Consider the following 13,744-nt stretch of genomic DNA (forward strand, 5'->3'; position numbering starts at 1 on the left):
AGTAAAAACAACCATAATGAATATGAATATTAACAAGGTAGCAGTAGGAAGCAAAATGCCTACATCCAATATATCTAAACACCACCAGGATACTTGCTCCTGCCAAGGAGACTCAGGTGTGGCCACCTGTGAGCAACAGAGAGGTGGTAATGTTCCTGGACTAAGTGCAAAAGTAAGACTTTTTTTCCACCCCAGTCCTTGTCCATCCCCTAGGAGATACAGGCTGCCTAGAGCAGGATTTCTCAAACTTTTACCTTTAACAAAGGACCATTCAACTTTCTGAAAGAGGTCCCTGGAATGTCTCCCTGTTTTTTGAGTCAGAAAAAGGATGAATAAAGTACTCATTATTTAGAGAAAATACATTTTATTGTTTTAAGAGAATTTTATTAACACAATTACAAATATCTTAGTTTTAAAACATTTGTATCGCTTTATGTTTGCCTGACGTTTTAACATGTCAGGGTTAACTCCTTACCATGCGAGCAAGCAGGCAGCAGCTCAGTATAGACTAACAATTGTGATGCAACATGTAAGTATATAGAGGGTGTTTTGGTTTGTTTTTGTTTAATTGCTCCTGCCTTGCAGCTCACCTTTTGATGTCTTACAGAACACTAGTGGCTCATTTACCACAATTTGTGCAAACCTACCCCTACAGCACTGAAAAGTCTTTTGATCCTCAAACAAGGTGAGAGAAAGCAAACCCCAGGAATCCCCTTTGCCAGTGTCTTTTCCAATCCATGCTCCTCCCTCAGCTTCTCCCCATCGCTATGCGACGTGGCTCTCTAAAATCAGAAATATTACTGTGGAAGAGCAACTGCTCTGCTCTTACCACAAGGATGGCACACATGTGAGAACACAGCATTGTGTTTTTAACACATTGCTCTCCTTCCTTTTCAGATCACAGTATGACAAACCCTGTAACTGCTACTGTAAGTTGGACTACAAGCTACCTTATCCTTCAGACAGTAATTCCCTGTCTTACCTCATCTACCCTTCCTTATAACAATCACTTAATATTTTATGAACTGTCTAAAGTTCTCACTAAAGCTACTTTGTGCTTGACATGGCTGAGCCACATCCTGAATCCCCACAACAGGGGAAGGTAAAAAAGAAAACGACACATATCAAAACACCCACCTGAGCTGAGGGCACTCTACCTGGGGCTGAGAAATATAAGTGACAGGCGGTTTTAACCCTTGAAAGCCTGTAAGAACTACTAATTTTGAATGCTCTGGTTTGTTAAACCTAGAGTTGACCCTATGTAGGCCCCACCTGGTTTGGGCTCTCCACACACCCTGATCTCAGCATGCTGACTTACAGGTCATCTCTATGAGCAGCTTTTCAGATGCTGTGCTGGCCTCACTTGACTCAGCAATAAGCCATCTATGGACTGCAGGATACTGGGTTTTCCCTCTGCATGACTGTGTTCCTCTAAGAAGGATGCTTTCTCTGTATTTCTGGTATGATGTATCAAATTTGCAGATTTTAGGGAGGAAAAAAAACTGCACTGAGAAAGAATCTCCAACAGTTTTTTCCCCTGCTCTGACAACATTAGGCTACACATTTAAATAAGGTTATATACACACATGTCCTCCAAATTAGCACATAAACACTTCTGGTTTTTTGTCCGTTTACCGGGCCTATTCTTTCAGAGCCCAGTTCTTCTCACGGGACTTCCTAAGCTATCGATCTGCCCATAGCTACCTCTGATACGGGAATGAAGGCAGAAGGCAAAGGCTGGGGCGAGAGGGACACTCTGCCCCACTTACCTCATAGAAGAGTCCTTCAGGAAACTGCTGAAAGCACTGGGCGCAGACAAAGCACTGCTCATGGTACAGCTCACCATTGCTGTTGACAATTTTCTCAGCAGGGGCAAAGCCACCCCTGCAGCGCTCGCAGATGGCATTTGCAAGCGCGTTCGCCATGTTGCTGTTGTAAAAGAAAAAAAAAAAAAGAAACAGAAATAACATTAGTTCAAATAGCCAATACCACTGGTTGTGGGTCTCTTTCTTTCTCCAAATCCAAATGCATCAGCCTAACACTAGGCTGCTCAACACAAGGTTTTCAATGGACTTAATGACTTGTGGCATCCCACCAGAAATAAAGTTGCTATTTCCCCCTGCTCCCAAACTCCTGAGAAACAAACCCCCCACAATGCACTCCAATAACTATCAATTAAAAAAATCCAGCCAACCAAACAGAAATGTTGTTATTACAGATACATTTACAGGCTTTTTATGATGAGAAAAGGCAGGCAATTCAAAATAGTACTAAAAAAATGATGAAATACATTAGAATTACAGAAAACAAGGGCAAATATTAACAGTAATTGAGGACTGGCACCACATAGAAAAATATAAATGTTAATTCCAAAATAATTCCTAATTCTAAAATATATATATAACAGTGTTGGTTCAAAAGCTCTAAATAAGCAATGTGAAAGAGTGTATGGTATCTAGTCTGGCAAATTACTGAAAAACAGAGCACTGGTTAAACTGTTAAAAAACAATTACTTCTTATGTAAGCTCTGCATAGCTTGACGTAATTTTACACATTTGGTTTGAAGTCATGGGATTTTTGTTTGGTCTGTTAGGGCTCATCTCAGGAAGCGCAGCTCATGGTACGCTGGTGTTTTTGCAGGGCCAAGGGGGAGGGTGGGAATGCCCTGGCTGCTCCACTGCAACCCACGTGCACGCCAACACAAGCTGACAAACCTGTGCCAGGAATGCAAAATATATTTGGTTGCTTCTCAAAGGCACACATGACCATAAAATGACAGTGCAGTAGCTGCAAAATATGAGAGGAATTAGCTACTGCACTAGGATCATGTCCACATCTGCAGAAGACAGTACAGTTGTGTTTCAGTTAATTAAGGCTAGAAAAAGGTTCACTTGATTCTTCCTTTGCAAATATGTTCTTACTCATATCTAGACTCTCAAAGCTATGCCTTTCAGGATCACCTCTCTACCCCTAATATCATTTGATAGCAGAGAGCAAATACAGGGCAATGGTCTAATTTCATTACAATCTGACCACAGCTCACAAAACCACTGACTTAGACATCTGTCTGGAAGCTTGTTACACAGGTGACATTATTTTAAACGTATGTGCATGCATGCACACATTTTGGTTCAGCTATCATGCTGCGCCTGTAAGTGCAGAGCCCGCAGGCCTCTGCAAGATGCCAAGCCTTTCCCCGCCAAGACCTCTTGGCTCCCACCAGGTTCAATAGGAAATTAATTCATTCCTTGCACAGCATCCGAGGGAGCAAGCAAGCACCTAGCACGTGGCTCAGAAAGGAATGCGCTTTATCTATTTCTTACACTGTCTCACAGAAGAGCCCTATGCAAGGTCACATTTGACCAGTTATTATTAGTTGGCTTTCCCCCTCCCCCTCTCTCTCGAGATCTTTGCAGAAGAGAAAAACACTAACTGCTATCCAAATATTCACTGCCCTGTTGGTGAAACAAGTGGGCAGATTTCACAAGGAGATCAGATGGATGATGGTCTATCTCATACATAACAGACAAGCCTACAGACAAACTGCAGTGATTATATGTATGAACTGTGGTTAACTATAAAGCTCGCCGATGGTCTCCATAGATTGTGTATGCTTTCTGTGGAGGAAAACCTCAGCCACTCCACCTGTCCTCCTTATCAACCTGAATGAAGAATAATCACAACGAAACTGGGATCTTTCATCATCACCTCAACAGTTCTCGAGCACTAAGGGTGTTAAGTGCTGCCAGACATAAAGTATAATCCAAGCAAAAACACAAAACAAAGTTCAAAGACAAATGAAAACAAAGCTTTCCTCCTCAGTATGCAAAAGTACTTCACTTTGAAATACATCATATATGTAAAAAGTGATGTACATAATACTTCTGCATTAGTGAATCAGTTTACCCATTTACCCAAAATAATAGGCAAACAACCTAAAGTCAGAGAGACAACTTGACAAATTCCAACCCCATTTCAACTGCCAACAAAAATTTCTGACGCAATTAATGATGAAGTTTAAAGTAACAGTTCAAATTTTAGTTGACGGTTACAACTGGCAACGTATCAAGCAGAACAGTGGCAAAGGTTGCATTAGAGAATGGCTTGCACAGCCTGCCCGAAGCTCAGATAATAGAATACATATGTACGTTACACCAATGTCATCGTAGCTATACCCCAAAGCTGAACAGAATGAACTTACAATCTTGCATAAAAGTCACAAAACTCTTTGTAGAGTTTTATGTCACTGTGCCTACGTTGCAATTTTGACACCGGTTTCTCGCCTTCATTTCCTGTGGAGTTGTGAGCATCAGGAGTGACCTTGTATGCAACTTCTTCATCTTCTGGGATGGGGTAAGGGTGAGCTCTGCGCTGGAAGTCCATCTCTCTCTAATTGCTTTCCTGGGTGTATATAATCTATGATTATACTGCAAAGAAGCTGTAGGCAAAGTCCTCAAACCAATATGCTGGACTTCCCCTTGTTCCCAGCAAAGTGATTTACTCTCACAGCTCCGTGTCATGTAGCCGGAGCTACTCAGCGCCCTGCTAGAGCTTCAAGTTAAAAGTTCAGTGGCAGGGCGGTCAGCCTGTCAACGCTGTGATTTACTGGCACTGGCTGCAAGCAGAGGAGCACATTCCCCTGACAGGCCCTCATGCAAACTCGGATGCTGGAAAAGGGCTTTGCTGCCGGCTGCTGATAGAAGCTTCCCAGGAGGGCTGTGGTGTGAGTAACCTACGTGAGCAAGTACGTTCACCACCAAATTTGTCCACAGCTACTTTCTGCTGAGGCAGGGTGGAGGTGGATTCCAACACTATTTTATCATGGGCAAACCAGCAGTGGAAAGCACGAAGAGAAGACTTCTGTCATTAGGTAAATATTGCTTTAATACTATGGTATATTAACTACATTTTTAAAACAGCCTTTAATGTTCCTCTTGTGTCTTCTAAGTCATATGTGCTGAATTTATCTATAGGTGTCTTTCTTCTTGTCAGTACTTCAGAGAAGGGGTAGGTACAGACAGGTAGTTCAGCTTCTGTCGTGCTTCCCAGGCCATTAACTGAACTACCAGGTATGCTATAATGAGCAATATATGGAGGAAAAAAGAAGCTTGATTTCCAGTGATGTGCTGCATTTAGAACAATTACCTAATGTAAGAACACTTACTGAAGTAATTTACTCTGGATATTAGGGAACTGAGAGAGCAAGACCAGGAAGAAAGAAGAAAGAATGAAAATTAATCGTTCCTTCACCACAGAATGCTCTCCTAATGTTGCAATTATTTCATGGTTATATTCTACTTAAAAGAACTTGTGCACTACTTACTAGGGAAGGCAGAGTCGATCAGCTGCACATCTGCAGCTAGTAATTACACCCCTGCAAGGTCTCCCTGCCTGAAGCACAGCGCTTGCGGCAGACATGGGACACTCGGCTTCCAGCAACTCCTAACTGTAGACAAAGCAGGCTTTGGGGGAAGCTGTCCCAAGTAATTATCTCTTGCACTGAACTGACTCAGCCACGTTAGCAATCTGTTCGTTGAACAACAGAACCGCCTGCGCTTTGTGCTCATGACACATGGCACCCTGGTATCTGAAGAATCTGCTCGTCTGTGAGGGGGTGTGAGAAAGCAGAGGAGGATGGGGGGAGATGAACAGAGAAATAAGGACTAGAAGGTGACAAAGGATGTGACGGGAAGTCCAGTCAAGGCTACTGCTTCTTAATATGCCTTCACTTTCCTAGGACCTACTGTAGAGGGTCTGGCTTATGGTGGTTTTGGGCCATCTCTCTCAACAGTACCTGGGCTAGCTCGCTCAGTAAGCGCACAGCAGCATGCACACCACTCTCCACACAGGCCTGGGCTTGCACGTAGCAATCTTCCTGCAGCCTAGCCAACACAGCATTACCCTTCTGCCGCTGCCAGAGTTGTGGAATGGGTTTGGTCAGCCATCTTTCCTTCACCTCCCCGCGGCAGGAACCAACCCCTGGGCAAGTTATTCCCCTGCACCACGGGACACCAGTGGTAGGTGGGACCCAGGCAGCATGACCCCGCTTATTTACCCGTCCGTAGGTGTGATTATACAGCTTGCACCAGAGCTACCACAAGTCACAAGCTGTAACAGGCTAAGGAGGCTGCACCCTCACCACTGACACGGCTTGGCTGGAGCTCAAGCCCTATTTTTATCTGTCATGGAGCAAGCTCCAGATCAAGGAACACTCAGGTTGTAGCCCTAGGCCATGATGATCTTGCCAGAGCACTGTTGCAGGAAACTGTGCTGGAAGAAAAGGTTTCTGTGTCTGCTGGAGCACCAGTGATGAAAACGAGCGCTGTTTGCCAACAGAGATGCAGGCATAGTGATCTAAGTGATCTCTTCTCCTCCATCCTGCTTCCCAGCATTTCCTGCACAGGTCAATGCTGAGCCTCTCTCTGTATGAAAAACTTCAGGGAGACTGACTGCAATGGACTAACCATGCTGATTCATCCAGGACTAGTACAGGTGCATCAGGCCACTAAAATAAGAAACAGCAAGTCAGGCTGTCTCCTCCCCTTATCACTGACCATCTCCTCAACAGTTTCCTTGCATTTTGTCCCAGATGGCAGCCAATTCTCCTGGGAGGCTGCTGCTGTGAATCAGAGCCCTGAAGAGTTTCTCTCAGTGGACTACTTCAGTCCTTGCAGTAACCTGAAATTCACAGGTTACCAAGGCGGCTGGAAGCCACTTCTACTGCCTTGTGTTTTCTGTGGTCAGCTGGAAAATACTTGCTTCTTCAGCTTGCTGCTGTGCAGTCCTCTGCGTGGCTGTAGCAAAGCAAGTAGTACAGCAAGTCAGTGCAGTAAGATGTCCATCCAAAAAGCCTGTTTCAATCTTCCTAGCTTTTTTCAAGAAGCAGGCCTACAAGTTAATAGAGCTCCCTATGTGCAAGTAGAAGCTGCCTGGTTCTCGAGGCCTATTGCCATTGCTGCTGGTGGAATTACTCCCAATTTGTTTTCCATTAAGCAAGGCAGGAGCCTGCCAGGAGTTTAAAAAGGGCCTTTCTGCTACTGAAGCAAAACAGTTTCTACTGTGAACATCTGCTAATCCACAAATCCAGAGCATCTGGCCATCTTTCTCTTTTCTGTCATTTTGCTGGAGGCACGTTGCCAAGATCTGAAATAGTCTGTTAAAAATACATGGCATTTTCATTAGGGAATTCTAGGTTACTCGGAGGTGAAGCCATCCATGGGAGTGAGAAGCATGTAAGAGGTTGTTGATTTGCAGCAGCAGCTTCCCAAGGGCATTCCTTGGGATCTGCGACAAAACTTGCCAGCCTGCTGTTAAGGAAGCAGTGATAAGGAGAACGGGGAGAAGCTGAGTATTTAACTGGAAAAGGTACATAGGAAGGAAGAAGACAGAGAGGCTCCTCCTGGCACACTGAGGTTTTTATCAGAAGCCAAAGCTGACGGTGGGGAAGGTGCTAGAGGAAACAGCAGAAGTGAGGGGAAGCGTCCCACTGCAGCTATGGAGAAAGGCTTCGGAAAACAACAGCAAAAATAGCTGCACTGTTTTATCATTGCTGATGGATGACTGCCGCCCCACTCACTTGCTGCTTTTGCTGGAGAGCTTTCAAATCCAGCTGCCCGCGCCGGCGGCTGCCAGAAGCAGACGGGGACTCTTACAGAGAAGGCTCCGTGGCCAGCCAGCCCTGCTGAGCGTCTCAGTCCATGCCACAAATAGACGCGTTGAGCAGTCACGGCTCCAAACAAGGTGCTTGGCAAAAGCAGCTGCTGCTTGGCAACCTACTCGTGCCACCGTGAAATATCACTGCGTCACCGGCGCTGTTGGGAGGCCATATGCCCCATCGAGTTATGCAGCAGGGGGATAAGTAATCACAGTGTATCCCTCCCCTACCCACATAGGCAAGGATGATTTCATTTTAACGATATTTAACACAGATGCTATGCAATAGCCCTCAGACGCAAAATACACAACAACTAGAACAGAAGTTTTGCTGCAAAGTATCTGTGGACTTGCAGTGCCCTGCACTGATTTCTGCACCAACATTTTAAAGCACTAGTTGACCTTTTGCATCTTTCAAAATTGCGATTAAACACAGTCTTGGGTTCTGGTTGCTGCAGTTGTTTATCTCTTAAGCAATAAAATACTTTCCATGTTAAGCTGGTCTCCTAAGGCAATTTGAAAGAAGGTACAAATATTTTCTATAATAAAAATGGACATTATGGGTTGGATTTTCACATGTGCTCAGCACTGCTCTAACTTCTGTTACTATTAAAAAGGATGTAAAACCACCTTGAAACCACTGTAATAAAAACCAGGTGAATTCTGAGTGCTCCTAAAGTTTCATCCTTTAGTCTTTGCCACAAAAAGCATCATTAAGCTGATGTGGTGAAAGTTTAAACAGGGCAAACAAAAAGGCAACTCTAGCTGTTTCATATACTTCAATATAAACTCATTCCAGTATAAACATGTCCAAAAAATGCTTCGGTCTCTGCAAACAGAGAAGGTTCACATTCCATCTCTTCATAAGGAAATGAACATAAGTGGAATAAACAGGTAAGCAGCACCTTCTCATACAACATTTTATCAGCCATACAAGCACAGTGAAAAATCAGTCTCTGAGAGAATTTGTAGAAAGGGAGAGCAATATTTAACTGTAGAACTTTCCTGTTGTAAGTAATATTTTAAAAAACGACTGTATTTTCTTCATGCTGGTTACAAACACTACCAAATGAAGCCATGCCTCCTGTAAAACATGATGTTACTTCTTCTGTGTACAGACGTTTGATACAGCCATCTCTTCCTCCCCCACTACTATTTTCTGATTCCTATGCAGACAGGAAAAACAAAAGAACAAAAAGATGCAGTGTGGCCTATAAGAAGCTCCTGAGAGGTCTAACAAATTTGTGCTGCATAGGACAAAGCATACTATCAGTTATTCTTAAAATCTGAAACCTGTGTGGTTGACTGCATGTATACTTCAGTATTATAAATATACTGTATCCAAAGTATCCCAACTCAATACATTTTAAAGATGCATTTGCACTAATGTATTCATATAACAAAATTTATATCCCTATTTCCAATTTAAGAATAATAAAAAATGTCAGCTACTCATACTAGGGGCTGCACACCAAATGCCTCTGAGACGCTCACTTTGAAAAGAACCATTTCAGGCCCACCAAGCTCTAAAGTGTCCTTCTGTTTGGACATACACACAGTGAACTTTGTAACACCAAAGCCATTCAATTCTAAAATTTGAAAGTGTTTGGGCAGAAAAATGTTTATATTGGTGAAAACACCACCACTGGAATGTCAAGGGATGCACAACAGAGTGTAATCAAGTAATTGTAAGCAAATTACAATGCAGTGCATGTGTGCTCCTCCACCATTACTTAAGCAACAGATTTAAAGTTAAAATATGTAAAAATGTATGAGGTTGATCTTTGCATTTTCTGACAATTTCAGGAAAACAGCATCCTGGCTTTTATTAGAAACAGTGTGGCCAGCAGGACTAGTGAAGTGACTATCCCCCTGTACTCCGCACTGGTGAGGCTGCACCTCGAATCCTGTGTTCAGGTTTGCGCCCCTCACTGCAAGACAGACAGGGAGATGCTGGAGCGTGCCCAGGGAAGGGCAACGGAGCTGGTGAAGGGTCTGGAGAACAAGTCCTATGAGCAGCAGCTGAGGGAACTGGGGGTGTTTAGCCTGGAGAAAAGGAGGCTCAGGGGAGACATTATCACTCCCTATAACTACCTGAAAGGAGGCTGTGGCCAGATGGATGTCAGTCTCTTCTCCCAAGTAATAACCAACAGGACATGAGGAAACGGCCTCAAGTTGCTCCAGGGGAGGTTTAGATTGGATATCAGGAAAAATGTCCTCACTGAAAGGCTGGTCAAGCATTGGAACAGGCTGCCCAGGGAAGTGGTTGGGTCACCACCCCTGGAGGTACTTAAAAAACACATAGATGTGGCATTTAGTGACATGGTTTAGTGGTGGACTTGGAAGTGTTAGGTTTAGTTGGGCTCGATGATCTTAAAGGTCTTTTCCAACCTACGTGATTCTAAAATGCTGCACTACTGTATTTCTCTTCAGTTTCCTAGCAGCAATATTCAGCTCCTGTCATCTCTCTTTGAAATTCACCAAAAAACTTTCACTGAATCCTTAGTGTAAGCAAACTCCAGCCTTTGCTTCTGCCTTAGCCATCTACCCCGTGCTAGCTGGAACCCATGTTTTCACAAGCCAAACACCATGACCTGAGCAGTTCATCCAGGAGCTATAATTAATGCCGTGACTCAACATAACAGCCGGCTACCAGGAGAGACTTCCAGTACATCCATGCAGTCCCTTGTAGGACAGAGGTAACCGCGACACCAGGCTTCCCGCCTAGCAGCCACGTCCTTTACTACAGTAACACCACTGGAGACACCACACTGAGGACTGACCCTCAGCTTTACTAACACATCATTTCCACATGTCTCCCCTCTAATATTACTATTAATCTTCACCTCTAGCAACATAACCCCAGAAGCCATTTTTCACCTTCATTTTGTTTCTCTATTTTATATGAGGAAGTGCAAAGCTTTTCATTGCTTGAATTAATATATTTTGGGCAGAAGTCGAACGTGGCAAAGAAAACACTTCCTCAGCTGTTGCTCTTCTCTCACACACATGTTAAATCATAATTACTAGTCACTCTAGGTTTTGGTTTCACATTTTTCTCTTCCCACATTCACTGCAGCATCACCAAGCTTTAAAACCAGCAGAAGATGGCAGACAGCTGAGCCATCTGCAGTTAACATTGCCGAATTAAATAACGGCCCTAATATTCAACACCTGAAAGAGAATAACCTGAAACAGTTTATGTTGCTAAGAGTCAAGCATGAGCAATGTACTGACAAATAAAGCTAATACAAAATAGCATTGCTTTCATACTTCATTACGATGGTCTTAACATTTTGGGCGATACAAACTGAAGGTCTCAATCTTGTACTTTATATTTATTAGCTATTCAATGCTACTAGCAGACCTGTCAAGTAAGCATGCATGAATTTCAGTAGCAGTTAGTGCAAAGCAAGACTTCCACGCATTTCACAAACTGAAGGCTTTGGAAACTATAGCAAGGGGTTTTTTAAAGTTAGGTTTCCACCTCAGCAACTAACTAATCCTGAACGGGTAAAGCAAGAGTGAGTAGTTATAATAAGACTTGTCTGGGAAGACGTAGAAGTTACCCCTCGCAACAGCATATCGCTGGGACTATCTGAAGGAGCAGCGCAGGTTATTTGCTTGGCAGAACAGAAGCCAAGAGAAAAAGGAAGATGGTGGGGTTATGTGCTTTGCATCAGAGGGGCTCAAGCCCTACTAAACCTCCTTTCCCTTTGCTACATACCACAAAGAAGCGGATATAATTTGAGGATTAGCTTTAGAAAGGAATGTATCTTAAAACTAAGCAATTACTTGTAGACTTCAGGCAAAATTCATGACATGCAACCTGGTAACTCATGGAGCTATCCTATCCTGAAGCTGCACTGCTACCATGTCCTTTAAAAAAAAAAAAAAAAAAAAGTATAAGGAGCAGCTTTTTTCACATATCAGAATTATAGTGTATGCTTCAGTTTCAGAAATCAGTGAGGAGAAACGTACAAAACTATAACTGAAAAGCCTAACATCAAGCAAGACAAACAGCTTTCAATGCAAACTTTCCATACCGGAACAAGAAGGGGACCAGCCAGGGCAGTTTTGAGTCATGACTCCGAGTGGGTAACATTTTTCCAATAGCTGCATAGAAACAGAGTTCAAAAGGTAGACTGAACTCGGATCAAGAACTTTATGATTTATGAAGAGTGTGGCATGCATGCATTTAACATGCTGGAAAAGACAAACATCATTTCACATCCGCTTCACCTTCATCTGTTCATTCCTTGCTGGAACAGGTTGAATCTTTTGAATCTCATTTAAAAGGGCACAGCTGAGAAATGCTGCCAGGTATTGCTAGCTGTGTCTGCCAATATGTAACTTCCTTTGAGGATAATAGCTAATACTTTTTAATTAATTTTCTTCTAGCTCTATCATGGCCATTACAGCAGAAAGAAAAGGCAGAAAAGCTACAGGGAAATATGTCACAAAAGGCATAAACAAAATTTCTCTTGTTGGACAAAAGGCTCCAAAAGATCATGGAGCTTCATCTCTTTGACATATAAAGACGCATCACAGGGTGATTTAAAATCTGCTAGCAAAGCTGAGCAGTATCATCCAAACACAATGCTCATAAAGCACTGTATATGAAACTGTCATTTCAGAATGCTACCAGGAACTAAGTAAAATCAGAAGTTTCTGCAAACCGGTAGATACAAAGATGAAAACTGAACAATGCCTGAAGCTGCTATGACAAATCAAGAAAAAAAAAAAAAATTAACACACAACCATGTGCACTACGGCATCCAATCTTCTTCTCTGGAGACATTCAAAACCCGCCTGGACAGGACTCTGTGCAACCTGCTGTGGGTGACCCTGCTGTAGCAGGGGCTTGGACTGGGTGATCTGCAGAGATGCCTTCCAACCCATGCCATTCTGTGACTCTGCAATCAGGTAATACCATGAAAACTCAGTGCATCACGCATGTTTGGGAAATGCCCCGAGATTGCTAGGTGTGAGCCAAGACTGGCAGAGTTAACCAATGGGAAAAACACTGTATGTCACAAACTGTAGGAAGTCCCTGAGCCACAGCTGGCAGCAAGCTGGGATTACTACCAAGGGAAATTCCATAAAAGGCCCACTCTTGCCTTCCACCTCCTTCCACAGGCATCAGCTTTTGGTCACCATCAGAGGCAACATACTTGGCAAGCTGAGCTGTTCACATGTCTGGAGAGCACCATGTACATGTAAAAGGCTCACAGTCCTCTCGAGGTCACCATGTCTGTTAGCTTTGCATTTCCTAGAACAGCGCAGAGACCGCAGGAAAACAAAATGAAATAAAAAGAAAAGGAACCCAAACTTACGGTCTTTAAGCTTGTTCTCCCTAACGCCTGCAAACTAGTAATTTTTATTAAGTGGTGACATTGACAAGATTTAGTTTTCTCTCCTCTGCAGAATACTTCTGTGTGTAAATACACTGAAGTGTGACTGACTGCATTCAAAGGAGAGCTTAACCATAATGAAGAAAAAGGAGGAATCACAGTACATTTTCTGTAGAGAACACCTCTGATTAACTGTTTTCAAAACACATGAAAGCAAAAGCAGAAAATAGGAACCTGCAACTTACCATTAGCCAGCTAATCCTGTAAGAAAGAGCAATGAAAATCCTAATTGCTATAATCATTGAAGCTTAACAATTTATTGAAATCATAGATTATTACAATGAGGCAAGTGTAAAAGGAACAGTAGTAATTGCTTGGGTTTCTGTTACACAAGCAGCTACCTCTGGTCATTTGGAGTCACAGGAGGTGATAGTCAGGTGAGCAAGTCAAACAAAATTGGAGTTATTATGCAACGCGGGAGACAAGGGGTGAGAGAGAAGGCAAGAAGAAAAAAAGGGTGTGTTCCTCATGAGTTATTTTCATGCCTAGAGACATGAAAAGTATAGCACAAATGAAAAGTAATGCCTCTGGTCATTTGGATACCTTGGAACAGAAAATCTCAGTATCACGATACTAAAATAAAACCATGAAACATACTTTTGCTGGCTGGAAGTTACTATAATTAATAACAACAATTCAGTGTTATGGTTACATGTACAAATCCTCTCTTCAATTAG

At 43.0% G+C, this 13,744-nt stretch overlaps 1 protein-coding gene across 7 annotated transcripts in view; it reads right to left on the reverse strand.

The window, feature by feature from the left end:
* The window catches only part of LIMS1 (LIM zinc finger domain containing 1), a 76,386-nt gene that overhangs the window by 16,490 nt on the left and 46,152 nt on the right, over positions 1–13,744 (reverse strand). For 5 of the 7 annotated variants that reach the window (XM_040584636.1, XM_040584639.1, XM_040584638.1 and 2 more), the window contains exon 2: positions 1,770–1,929. In XM_040584636.1, the coding sequence (XP_040440570.1) occupies positions 1,770–1,929 (160 nt within the window). Of the gene's footprint in view, positions 1–1,769; positions 1,930–4,201; positions 4,399–13,744 lie in introns of those variants that run through there. The other 2 variants (XM_040584642.1, XM_040584641.1) reach the window with 1 other exon arrangement.

Source organism: Falco naumanni, chromosome 2, assembly GCF_017639655.2.
Source record: "Falco naumanni isolate bFalNau1 chromosome 2, bFalNau1.pat, whole genome shotgun sequence".
Taxonomy (NCBI): Eukaryota; Metazoa; Chordata; class Aves; order Falconiformes; family Falconidae; genus Falco; species Falco naumanni.